The 13619-nt window shown below is 44.8% G+C and overlaps 1 protein-coding gene across 1 annotated transcript in view; it reads left to right on the top strand.

The window, feature by feature from the left end:
• The window catches only part of znf423 (zinc finger protein 423), a 127656-nt gene that overhangs the window by 25526 nt on the left and 88511 nt on the right, over window positions 1-13619 (top strand). The window contains exons 2-7 of the mRNA XM_078283208.1: window positions 10360-10537; window positions 11345-11469; window positions 11721-11802; window positions 12116-12191; window positions 12645-12925; window positions 13088-13320. Of these exons, the coding sequence (XP_078139334.1) occupies window positions 10437-10537; window positions 11345-11469; window positions 11721-11802; window positions 12116-12191; window positions 12645-12925; window positions 13088-13320 (898 nt within the window). The 5' untranslated portion in view covers window positions 10360-10436. The remainder of the gene's footprint in view (window positions 1-10359; window positions 10538-11344; window positions 11470-11720; window positions 11803-12115; window positions 12192-12644; window positions 12926-13087; window positions 13321-13619) is intronic.

Below are 13619 nucleotides of genomic sequence, written 5' to 3'. Positions count from 1 at the left end.
GAGAGGCATGGAGGAGGGAGAGATGACATTGGTAGTGTCAGTGCCTTGCTCTACTCAGTGAGCCACACGGGGAATAGAACCTCTAACCCCGGCAGCGTTGGTGCGTTGCTCCACCTGCTGCGACTGAAGAGCGGTAAAGAAGAAATTAAATGAATTACGAGAGGGAATCAGGACACGGCGAGATAAAAGGCTTGATGAGAAACCGAGAGAGAAAGAGGTGCAGGAGTTAGGAAAGAGAGCGAGAGAAAGAGAGAAATGTGGTAAGAGGAAGCAGATGCCAGCCCTCCTCCGCCACATGGTGTGTGTTTGTTTGTTTGTGTGTGTGAGAAAAAGACAGACTGTGTTTGTGTGTGTGTGTGCATATGTGTTTGTCCATGCCTTTCTCCGTGTGTATCTGCATTTGTTTTTGCACACGTTTATGTCTCTGCGTGTGTGTGTGTGTGTGTGTGTGTGTGTGTGTGTGTAGGGAACCATGTTGTGGTACGCTTCATAGGTAATTAGTTGATAATCAATTAATCAATCGCTGTTTATGTTTTCACCCCTGTAGTCCACAATGGAGGACAATGGAGTTTTTGTCTTACTCACTGATGTGATGAACAACAAAAACTGCACAAAGAGGCAGAACATAATCTCCCATTAGAAATGAATAGGAGTTGTATGTCCAAAGAACCTAACACTAATAATGATAACACCTTTTCATTGCCACCAAAGATTCTGAGCACTGATATTTTCTGATTGTACCAGTGTTACTGAGCTTTGCTTATGTTCATTTTATCTCCGTCCATTTTCACCTGAATTGGTATGCCTGATAGCGTTCAATGCATTTGTCCAAAATGCATTTAAAGCATGTCCATAAAGCTAAATTTTCATTTATGTAATTGTTCTATCATTGTGACAACCTTGTCATAAAAGCTGTATAGAATGATGCCTTGTAAATTTAGATTACAATAGTAATATAATAACAATATTGATTATGAAATCAGTCTTACCGTGTCTAAAAAAATGTACCCAGTTTTACGCCTACTAATGCACCATTTTATCCACTCATTTGATTTGGAGTTAATTTTACTGGCTGCAACCTGTCCTGACCTAGTCTTTGAAAAACACTGCCCAAGTGCCTGTGTGTGTGTATGTATTTGTTCCTGTGCTGATGTATGTTTGATGTTTGTATATATAGTGTGTGTTAGGGACAAACTTGTCATCTGCCAGCCCCCTCACCCTCCACCCAGCCTTAGCCCCCTGCTCCTAACCTTCTGCCCTCACACACACACACACACACACACACACACACACACACACACACACGCTCACTCACACACACACACACACACACACACACACACACACACACACACACACACACACACACCCCACACTGCCCATATGGAGCAGTTGGCGCCCAAAAGCGTCCAAAGCAGCCGGACCCATTCCCAGGGCAGAAGGTGAGGGTCCCCACAGCCTTCATAGTGTGCGTGTGTGTGTGTGTGTGTGTGTGTGTGTGTGTGTGTCCATCCATCCTGTCCTCGAGGGCTCAAGCCCCGGACAGACTGCAGTATCGTCCTTTCTATCTGTCCTCACTGTGTGTGTGTACGTGTATGATTGTGTGTGTTTGTCCTAACAGACTGCATCCCATATGACCTAGAAGGACAGCAGCAGAGGACTGTGGGTCCTCTAGGCACAGGCCAGGGTTTACACACGTCTGTGTGTGGCCCCCTTTACACCTGGCATTAACAAGCGTCTTGTATCCGGATTGTGTCCAGATATCTTTTAGCTGGACTACATTCACACCTGCCGTTAAAATGCGTCTCATGCATCCACATTGGGATCGGGCCTCTTTCCCTCACAAAACACAAAATTGTCACACGTGTCCCTTCTCATACGTCCTAGCATTGGAAAGTGCTAAGAAACTGGCATTTTTGTATGCACTTTTTATAAGACACAGGAAGAGACAATATTGTGCGGCGCAGCAAAGGAGAAGGCTACTAGTTTACTTAGTTTACTTCCATTACAGGAAGAAGTTTACTTCAATTTATGTAGTTCCGGTATGTGGATAGAAGACGCATTGCATTTTCACTACTTTGTTAATGTGGTCAAATGTGTCTCTGACCACCTCCGGAGGTGGTTTCAGTTCTTCAATGCATCTTGTGTGCATTTGCGTGTGTGTGTGTGTGTGTGAGCTGCTGCACCCAGCTAACGTTACACCATATTGTGGATCCATTTCCCAACAGCAGTTTGTGCGAGTGTGTGTATGTAGACCATATTGTTACCATCTCGTGGGATCAAAATGTCCCCACAAGAACAGAAAATGTGGTGAGTTGTGAACTCAGTAGGAAAATGCATGATGCATCCATCAGTTACAGTGCCCTTTGTACCGTCTGTATGGGCATGAATACCCCCTCCTGGTGAGCGTTTACTATCGCTCCAGATAGACTACACGACAAGTAGTTTCAACCAAACAATCTGACTGGTCAAACATGTTCCTAATGTGCAATTCCCATAATGCATGGCTAGCTGTGCTTTATTGGTTGCCAACTCTTGTGGTAACCAGAGAGCTAGGTTGCAATCATTCTTGTTTACTCCTGTTTTTCTATTCCCATGCACTATGTATACTACTTTGAAAGAAACTTCACATGCGTTGGTAACCAGCGTGTAAAAGCCATAATACCCTTGAGGACGTTCTGTACTGGGGTTATGGGGACTTTGGCTGTGCTTCTTACCAATTGCATCGCCATAATCAAAGTAATGAACATCCTCTGAGGTATTGTTGCTGTACTGTACTGTTGATAGTCATTAGAAAGATAGGGGAGAATGGGATCGGCAAGGTTGTTACCTGGATTCATTCATTCATTAGGCAAACATCTTATTTAACACCTTATGTGTGTGTCTCAGCCTTCTGAGCCAGCGGGAGGGTCCTTACTCAATTTGTGCACCCCCATCCCACCCCTTACAACCAGAAAAAGAACCAGACAACTTTGAACTATTTTATAAAGGCAATGTAACTGTAGTTGTTGGCTCTTGCCAACTTAAACTATTTAAAGTATGAATTTTATACATCACAAAAAAAGGATACAGCTGTTGTTGTGGCCTCTAAGTGCACACTACACTTAAACCGGCAGTCTTGAGATTTAAAAATGTCAGTCGTCTGAAAGCTTGGAACGGACTCCAGTGAGTCTGCAGAATTCAGCAAGATTCCGCAGGAGGTTGGATGAGATACTCTCTGCATTACTAAAATAAAGATGGAGATGAAGAAAAAAAAGTTTATGCTATGCCTATTTTCCATGAAACTTAACTCAGTATAGGGTATTGAATTGTACTCTAATTGTGTGTGTGTGTGTGTGTGTGTGTGTGTGTGTGTGTGTGTGTGTGTGTGTGTGTGTGTGTGTGCGCACGTGTGTACATATGTGTGTGAGTGTGTGCTGGGCTGCCCAGTGTGAGCCAAGGGTGGAAGTTGTTTTTCTGCCCCCTATGGAGTCTGGGGCTGTGTGTGTGTGTGTGTGTGTGTGTGTGAGTGAGTGAGAGAGAGAGACAGAGAAAGAGAAAGTGTGTGTGTGTGTGTGTGTGTGTGTGTTTGTGCGCGCCTGGGGCTGCCTGGGGCCATAGTAGGGGGCCTGGGGAGCGGTGGAAGGAGGGATGAAGGGAGGGAGTGATAGAGGGATGGGAGGTCAGCAGGGGTCTTGCTGGGAAAGGTGGAGGTCTGGGCCGATGGCCAGGCAGAAAGGTGGAAATGAGAGTTAGATGGAGGGGGGGCAGGAGCAGGCTCAAGGAGGGGAGGAGGACGAGGAGGGATAGACTTTAAACAGGCAGATAGCTAAACCAAGGTAAATGCATTCAATAAGGTTCATAATGACAAAAAAACTCAGCTTTCCTTCACAGCATTAACTGGGTTTACATGGAGTTATTGATAATTGAAAATGCCTCATGTAACCACCTCAAATGGAACAGACCATTAGCCCATTCCGAATTAAATTTCATTCAGGGTGAAAGCGGTGGTATAAACCTTCGGTAATCCGTTCAGTGGAGCTAATTTATCAACACGTTCGTAAATTTGTGTGTACATTTCCACGTAAAATAATACAAACTAATATTCATCCGAATGAATTAATCTGTTTTCAGTCGTATTCACATGCGTATGTTGATGAATCACAATCGCTCGTAAATGGGAAGCACATTCATGGGACCTTAATCATCATGAATTAACATAATGCCACCGCCTCAGCAAAGCCATATTAGGCAAAGGAGAACACCCACGTTCATAATCTTCCAGAACGAAATGGCATTGAAGAAAGTGAAAAAGAAAAACTTCAGCGACGCATTGATAATACTCAGTGCCATTGTAAAACACAAGCACTATTCTGCGGCAGTGGGATTACGGCCCCGCAAAAAGATGACAGGAAAGGAGAAAGGAGATCATGGAGCAAGTGAACAGTTACATCCTCGCAGAGAACCGAAAGTTAAAAGAAAGTGGTTTGAGTTAAAACTGTTCATCAAAAGCGCATCACAGCCAACCAAATGAACACCAAGGCCACAGGAGGAGGCCAGTGAGCAACTGCTGCTGCGCTCTCCCAAACCGAGGAGCACATCGGTGTCATGTTTGGGGATGTCTCAGTCTCTAGCATTGTTCCAGATGGGGAGAGTGACATCATGCCCAGTGCTGAAACTTTACACCAGCCGACGGGCTCAAGGGAACAGACCTTGCCGGACTGTGGGTTGACCATTTGGTAAATGTCTCACCCCCCGCTTCTTACTCCAGATTATTTGGGAATTTGAAATATCATCGAAGTCATTAACTGTAATAGCATCTACAACAAATTAAAGTTGTTATTATAGTAAATAAAATTAAATGAGCGTCTTTAAAATATTGCTTTCTTTATGCAATGTTATGATTTGAGAAAAAGTATGCATACGTTCAAAGCAGCCTATTTAACGTCCAGTTTCATCAATAAAAGTGAGAGACATGATTAAGAGACGAACTGTGGACTTTACACACACTTTACACATGCTCTGACTCAGGTGTAAATTTCGTTCGAACATAAGAACAAATCGGAGATCCTAAAAGTTTGAATACCCAAACTACTAACTTACTATTAACGTTTTAAGCACAAATTTGTTCTACTCACATTTCATAAATAAAACCCATTATAGGAATATTAAAGCCTAAGTAAATACTTTAATCAAATGCTTTTTTTGGTTGGAATATTTTCTCTGTGCATGTTCGTCCTCTTAAATCACATGACGTCAACGAGTTTCGGGAAACGTCTTAAACAGTCTTCTCAACATTTATTCTGAGACTTCATTGCATGTAAACGCAGATCGCTCTATTTAGCGTTCAGTTAATCATTCATTTGGAATGGTAAAATATGCTGCGTGTAACCGTAGCCAGCGAGGAGCTTTAGCACCCATAGTAGCAGCGCTGGGAGCAGAAACCTTCTCGCTGCTACCAGCTGAGCTCTTTTGATTCAAACATCAAAGCAGGAGAACAGAGAGAAAGCGTGACGTACACGGATTCCATTTCCATTTCAGGCATTTAGCCGATGTTATCCAGAGCGGCTGACAATATGTACGGTAATTGAACGAATGTTCTCGAGTGCTGGTACCATGTCAGCCGATTGAGTCGTTTACTTCCTCAAAATTTGACTCAGCCTTCTATCAGTCAGCAGTCGATTAACAATCAACCCCATGGCTGCGGCCAGTAGAAATTTGGGTCTGTTACTGCACTGTTTTATTGGTTTTTGTCTATTTCCCATAAATACATGTTTGTGATTCTAGAATTTGTAGAGATTGTTAGAGATATTAATGATTACATTCCAAAATAACAGTTGTCTCCAAACTGTCTGTTACATTTTACAGTTTGTATACCTCTTTGGCAATATTGTTCCTGTGCAACCTTCGTGCCAACAAAGTAAATTAACTGATAACTGAATTTGGATGAGGGAAATAGACAGCGGGGAGGCAGAGAGACATAAAGACAGATCGACAGACAGAGAGATCAGCATGTGCGTCTCTTCATTAGAGTGTTTCACCAAGGCTGTGTCCTCTACACGCTGCCTCACTGTCTGGCCTATTAGAGAGACACACGGGGAGTGTGTGTGTGTGTTTGCATGTGTGTTTGTGTGTGTCCGTCGTTTCAGGTAGACTCAGGCGGTCCATTTGGTTCCATGCGTTCTGTTGTTTTCCATTTCCCATTACAGACCCCTGGGTTCTTCTTTTCTTTTCTATTCTTTTCTTTCCTTTCCTTTCCTTTCCTGTCCTGTCCTTTCCTTTCCTTTCCTTTCCTTTCCTCTTCTCTCCTCTCCCGTCTCTTTTCCTGTCTCCCCTTTCATCCTATCATCTCTTCCCTCTCCTCTGGAGTTCAGAGTCTGTCCATCTGGAACTTCTCCTCCCTCCCTCCCTCCCTCCGTCCCGTCCAGGCCGGGACGCAGGGGTGAAGGCCAACACCAGTGGGGGAGAGACGGGTGGAGGGACGGAGGGATGGATGTCAGCGCTATAATGAGTAACAACATGAAAGCTGACGGACGGAGGGAGGGAGCGAGGGAGGGAAGGAGGGAGGCAGCGGAGGAGAGAGATGAAGACAGAAGAGTAGAGGGACTGCTGGGGACAGAGGGAGGGAGGGAGGGATGGAGGGAGTGGAAGGGAAGGGAGAGGACTGCGGAGCGAGAGATAAAGAGGGAGCGAAGCGGTTGGGGCCCCGCGCTCCTCCGCTCCGCTCCTCTCGTTCGTTTCGTTCGCCAGAGAAGAAGAGAAAGGAGGAGGAGGAGGAGACGGGGGTACGAACAGCGTGTGTCGGCGTCCGCCTGCTCCTGCCTTTTTCTTTTCTTTCAACTGCTTTTTCTCTCTCCGTTTTTTTTTCTTCTCCAACACCCCCCCCCTCCACCCCCCCACCATCCTCCTCGTCTTCGCTCCTCTCGAGGATTCTTCTCTAATTTAACTTTTCATTGAAATTTTCTTCGCTCACCCCTCCCCGTCCTCCCCTCTCTCCCAGTTTGCCGTTCGGCCTTGTCTTGCCAGGTCCCCTCGCGGCCAACTGACAAAGGCGCCGTTAAAAAGCCGTGTGATCCTCCATTTTAGCGCCAGCCACGCTAGTCAGAGGATTAGGGCTCTTTAATGACGCTAATCTCTCCTCCCCTTCTTTCTCGACACCCCCCCCCCCCCTCCCCCGAAGTGATTTCTCCTTCTCGTTCTGTCTGAATCTCTGTCTCTGTCTCTCTCCCAGTTCAATCTCTCTTTCTCTCTCTTTCTCTCGGTCTCCCTCCCTCCCTCTTTCCCACCTCAGAAACATTACCATTTAATAGACTCGTACCGGTGTGCCATACAATGGACCACATGTGCCCAGACCAGCACCGCGAAGAAACACTTTCTTTGTTGTTTATTTTTTTGTTCATTTTGCTCCCTCTTCTTCGCTTCTTCTTACATGTCTTTGATAGATATATATATATATATCTTTAGGTTTGACCGGTTGGGGTTGAGTGTTCCTTTGTGTCTGGTGGGTGTGTGTGTGTGAACAGAGCCTTATTGGGGCTGTACTCTTCTCTTTGTCTCCCTCTCTCTCTTTGGTCATTGTAAAGTAAATCCTGTCTGACACAAAGGTATGAGAAAGAGAAAAAAGGGGAGAGGGTACAATATGTGTGTTTGAGACAGTATCACTAATCTTTGTCAGGTTGCACTAAAGACTTCTTCCCTATTGTCTGAGCAGCAGGGGGTGTCTGGACTTGTGCTGTACGCACACACACACACACACACACACACACACACGCACTCAAACACGCACTCACACACGCACACACACACTGCATTTTAACACTAAGAGCAACCCTGCTCCATGGTTGTAGGCGGTATACTCAAAAGCTTATATATTGGAACAGAAGGCTAACTTTTTTGATTGTCTTTTTGTTGTTGATGTCATCTTATTGACATAGGTTAACATGAAGACCAATAAAGATGATTAAAAGCTGTCCGTTGTTTTGCCTCATATTCATCTATGGATGTGAAAACCATATTGCACTGTAGGAAGAAGCAAGAAGAAAGCAAGACTTAAACTCATTGTCTCAACACATAAACCTTTGTAACTCTCCTTAGTTTGCTTTATCTGCATTCTTTGCTCCAGCAGAAATCCTCTGTGATGACAGTTATGAATCAGCAGGCTGTGTTCTGAGTGATTTAGTACATGTACAGTATACACACATCTACATATTTGAGTGTTGTGTACATTCACACTTAGTCAACATAGCTTGTGGAAAATTTTGGAAAATACCTCTTCAATTAGCTAAAATGAGTTTAGCTCCTTTTGATTTGACAGCTGCAGGTGAACACTCATGTCCATGTGTTGGCTGTGAGACTGGCAGTCCAGATTCCCAGGAGCGGCATGTAACATACATGGGGAACTACCTACAACTCCCCGTGTGCAGCCCCTCCGCAGACCTTTTCAGTCATATGTCAACCTTTAGTCTCCAGTGTTTTAGTTGTACCGTGTCTCCATTTTTAATGTGGAACATCATTCTGTAATGGGCAGAGAAAACTAAACTAGAACCCCCCCCACCACCACCCATCTTCCATTTTCTCCCCTGTTTGAGTTTTCACCAGATTTCCCTCACTGGCGTTCTGTACACACCTCCTCTCAAATCTATCCATCTCATTCTCACTCAGTCTTTCATTTTCTCTGATTTATTATTCTCTGCACTCATTTTTTAATCACCGTATGTGGGGCCTCAGGATGACATACTGTTTGTTTTTCTCCTTTTAGCCCCTCAACCTTCTTCCTTCCCTCCTTCACACTCTCAATTTGTCTGTCTCCCTCTACCCTGTCTCTCTCTCTCCTTGCTCTTAGGCTTCATGTTGATATCTCTATTCCATATATTTTCTTAAGCCTGCTTTCTTTTCCTTCTTGCTTCCAGTCAAATTTATAATTCATGCTTTTACAATTTCTTTTTTTTTTTTTAACCCACAACCCCCTGCAGAGTTCTATTTGCTCATCGCAGCGCCTACATTTTCCCGGCGATCGATTCATCACAAGAATCTGTTTTCCACCCCCTTTCTGCTGGGCGTAATACACAGTAGACTAGACACACACGCACACACACACACACGGAGAAAGACACACACGGTTGCGGTAGGAGTTGGTGGAGGTAAAACGATGTGTGCTTTGGAGAGGTTTCTAAAATTATCAAGAGAAACTTCTCTACCACACGTGTGTATGTTCAGCGTTTGCATACAGTAAAATACCGGCCTATAGCTAATGATGGATACTGGCACAAGCCGTTTCTGTCTTTTTTCCTCTCTCTGTCTCTTTCTTTCTATCTCTCTCTGGCTTCTGTGTTTTCTCCCTCTGATTTGTTGGTGGCCTAGTTGATAAAGCTATCCGATAAAGCAAATAAAACACTCTCTCTCTCTCTGTTTCTCTTCATCTCTTCTCTCCTCTCTCTCCTTTACATTTTCAAGCGAATGCTAAACAGCCTCACTGTGCTGCCGCTCGGAGCGCACAAAGAGGAACAGAACAATATTAAGCATTATTCAGCCCCCTCTTTCATCGCCTTGAATCCATTCTGAAGTGTCTATTAAAGGAGTCGTGGCCTTTTTGTCGCCTCCGTGCCACACTACAGAGGAGGGGGGGGGTAAAAAAAAGGGAAGAGAAAGAGAGAAAAAAGAAAGAGAGCTATGCATAATCTCCCATGTATGACAGATAAAGGGAGCGAATATCGCCGTCTTTCTGCTCTGCTCTCCACGTCTCCTAATCGCTTTTCCGACGTTTCAATCTGCCAAGGCCCTAATGAAAATATGATGAGGCGGATCTATGGTCCTCGGGGACGGACGGAGGGAGGGGAGCGGAGGGGAGGTGAGGGGAGGGATGGAACAAGGGATGGCTGCAGAGGGAGGATGAAGGAAGAGAAAATACACTGTGTCCTTATTTCTGGGCTCCGTCGGGGATACATAGTTCTTGGAGCTTTCTATTTAGATGTTGCTGCTGCCGGAGTGTGTCTCTCTCTTCTGTTTCATTCCCCCCCCCCCTCTCTCTCTCTCTCTCTCTCTCTGTCTCTGCCATCCTCATTTTCCTTGTGCGTGTGTGTTACGAGGATAAATGTGTTTATTTTTTTTGTTTATATCCTCTTTTTCTCATTTGAACTCCCACAGGCCGCCTCTCCCTCCCTTTGCCTTCCAAGAAAGATGTAACATCTTCTTAATCATTCTATTGCTCCCTGTTTTACCCCCATTTCTCTCTCCGCACACCCTCAGCCTCCTCTCTCCCCCACTGTCTCTCCTTGTAGATCCTGTAGCTATGCATAACTGTATATTTGTGTGTTTTTGTAGCAGATGAATTGAGTGCATCTTTTTAAAAACCCTCCCCGTTTCTGTCTCCTTCTCTGCCAGACGGTGATGACGATCCAGCGGGGCTGTCCTGGGTGCCCTCCTCGCCCTCCAGTAAAGACGTGGCCTCGCCCTCCCAGATGCCCGACGGCTGCTGTGACCTTGGCATGGGCACCGGCGGCGAGGAGGAAGGCGGCGCCGGCCTGCCGTACCCCTGCCAGTTCTGCGACAAGTCCTTCAGGTGAGAAACCCCCTCCCCTCCAGAGGCTGCAGGTTGCCACGCATGAGCATATTGACACGTGTGCTGTATTCCACATAATAACACCTATCCCAGTCAATGTCTTATTAGGCTGTTTATGTGCATCCTCGTATCCCACTCATGAATATCAATGTGTACATGAATAAACAATATTCTGAATATTACCATGGAAACAGAACTTACACAGACCGCTAAGACAAACAGTAAAATGAATGAGGTGAATACATTTCTCACTCTCTTCCCTCGGGACGAGCTCAAGACCCACTTTAAGAACAGCTGTCATGCACACCATGAAGTCATCATCATCCTCTTTTTCCACTTCACTATCCACAGTTTTCTTCATCTTCTTTTTCTTTATCTTTATCTTCATCCTTTGCTTCTTCCTCTTATTCATCTTTTCCATCTTCATGTTTATCGTCTTTTCCAGAGTCTAGGCTTAAAGTCATCAGGAAACGCCATTTTGATGGTGTCTTGCTTCCATAATTCAACATATTTCCGGTGGAAGCAGGATGTTGGGGCAGGACATAACACAGGAAGGGACTGTTGGCACGAAAGTGTTTCTGGTTTAACTATAACAAACATGGAAAGTGACTCAGTGCTTTGCACACGATCTTGAGCTGTCACAAATTCCTGATTCTTCACAATGAATAAATCCCAGCCACCGGGACGCAACCATGGTGTTTTAGGAAAAGAAAACAAGCTTTTCGGGGGGTGAACACCCAAAAATGGCATACAAATAAAATTATTCTGAATATTCTTCATCATCCGTCTTCTCCTGATCCTCCTCAGCCGTCTGAGCTACCTGAAGCGCCATGAGCAGATCCACAGTGACAAGCTGCCTTTCAAATGTACCTTCTGCAGCCGTCTGTTCAAACACAAGAGGAGCAGAGACCGCCATGTCAAACTGCACACAGGTAGGTGGGAACCTTACTTAGCAAAGTACTAGAATGCCATGAGCACACCCGCAGTAATTTAATGAACCTGGGAAATACTTTTTTATACAAATATATAAAGGAGGAGAAACATTAAAATTAGAGTGGAGCTAGGTTTTCCCATGACGATAGTACCGAGTGTATTTTGGCTGTCTGTGATGTTGTATGTAGATGAGCTGCTACACCCATGCTCTGTTCTGTAGACAATATCTCTCATCTGTCAACTGATACAGGCGATAAGAAGTACAGTTGTCAGGAGTGTGAGGCTGCTTTCTCCCGCTCAGATCATCTGAAGATTCATCTCAAGACACACAGGTGATTGCTTATGATCCTAATTCTCATTTTAATTTCCATTTTTATTTTAATTCTGCTTCAGACTCTAATAGTCTGATTTTTTTTAGTATTATTTCATTTTCAATTTGATTCATTTTGACTATATTTTCCACTATGATTCTAATTCTAAATTTAGTAGTATAATTAGTATAGTATATTGTAGTATAGTATCATTTTGATTCCAATTTTGATTTTTCACCACAATTGCAGTTAATTCTGACTTTCAGTTTGATACTCATTATTTTGATTTTCTGTATCTGATTTTGACTGTTTGGTTTTTTATTCACACCCCCAGCTCCAGCAAGCCGTTTAAGTGCAGTGTGTGTAAACGTGGCTTCTCCTCCACCTCGTCACTGCAGAGCCACATGCAGGTACAGTAATAGATTTGATTTGGTCTTGTACTACTACTGCTATTACTACTATTACTACTACTGCTACTACTACTAATGCTACTACTTCCATTACATCTGGGAAAAACTTGTTGCTTGTGCCAAATCCAGGACTGTTTTATTTTTTTTATTCCGGTACATTTGTCATTCTGTCAAAACTCAAAGCTGAGTAGTATTCACTGCCTTCACAAATATAGTTGTGAAAGCATTGGGACAGTGAAGCTAAAGTTGTTCTGCTGTTGTCACACCTATATCAACAACCAACAGTCTTCTCATGTGTCCTTTATTTTAATGTTGCATCCATATTAACCAGTACATGAGTCAACAGATAAAACGGCAGACTTCAGCTCACTGTCATCATACATATACTTTTTACTGAATATCTTTACAGTATACATTGCTATAAAATTCTTGACTACCTTCTGACTCTCGCAGGCTCACCGCAAGAACAGAGAGCACCTAGCGCTGAGGAGCGAGAGGGACGGAGGGAAGAAGGGAGCAGGAGGAGAGGGTGACCTGGAGCAGGACCTTTATATGTGTGATTACTGCGAGGAGACGTTCAGCCAGACCGACGAGCTGGAGAAACACGTCCTGACCAGACACCCCCAGCTGTCTGACCGAGCCGACCTGCAATGCATCCACTGTCCCGAGATCTTCCTCGATGAGGCTTCGCTGCTCACGCACATCGAGACGCAGCATGCCAACCGCAAACACAAGTACTGCAGGGCTTTGCTTTTTAGCACTTCTGATAAAACCTTTGGTTGTAATAGTCAAGGACGGTGATTTAGTGTTATATTGGTTGTTCGGTGGTCTCCATCTCAAACCACTGATTCCATTAATGTGGAATATAGGAATAATCTCTTTTTCTGTATCCCCAGATGCCCTGTCTGTTCAGAACAGTTCCCTTCTGTGGAGGATGTCTACTGCCATCTAGACAGCCACCGCCAGCCCGACTCCTCCAACCACAGCGCCGCCAGCCCGGACCCGGCCCTGGGCAGCGTGGCCTCCATGAGCTCGGCCACTCCGGACTCCAGCGCCAGCCTGGAGAGAGGCTCCACGCCCGACTCTACCCTGAAACCCAGCCAGGGCAGCGAACGAGGCCGCCGGAGAGGCACCGACACCGTGGAAGAGCTGGGGCTCAGCCTGGGTCATCACGCTGGAGGTATGGTCTACTCATCTCTGGGGTAAAACCAATTGAATTGAATATGCATCGGCTGATCTATTAGGAGGGACCTTTGTTTTTAATTTATCTGTCAGTCCATCTTTCTCAATAACAGTAAAAACAGTCTATTCATCATTCCAGATCAGTGGGGAAAACATATGGTTCCACATGCAGGGGACATAACCGCTCAGTTATCTCTGGACACAAACCTCTTTTGAATATGTCCCTGCCGCTAAGTGAGATTTATC

Source organism: Centroberyx gerrardi, chromosome 4 (genome assembly GCF_048128805.1).
Source record: "Centroberyx gerrardi isolate f3 chromosome 4, fCenGer3.hap1.cur.20231027, whole genome shotgun sequence".
NCBI lineage: Eukaryota > Metazoa > Chordata > Actinopteri > Beryciformes > Berycidae > Centroberyx > Centroberyx gerrardi.
This window is presented reverse-complemented; position numbering and strand designations above follow the sequence as displayed.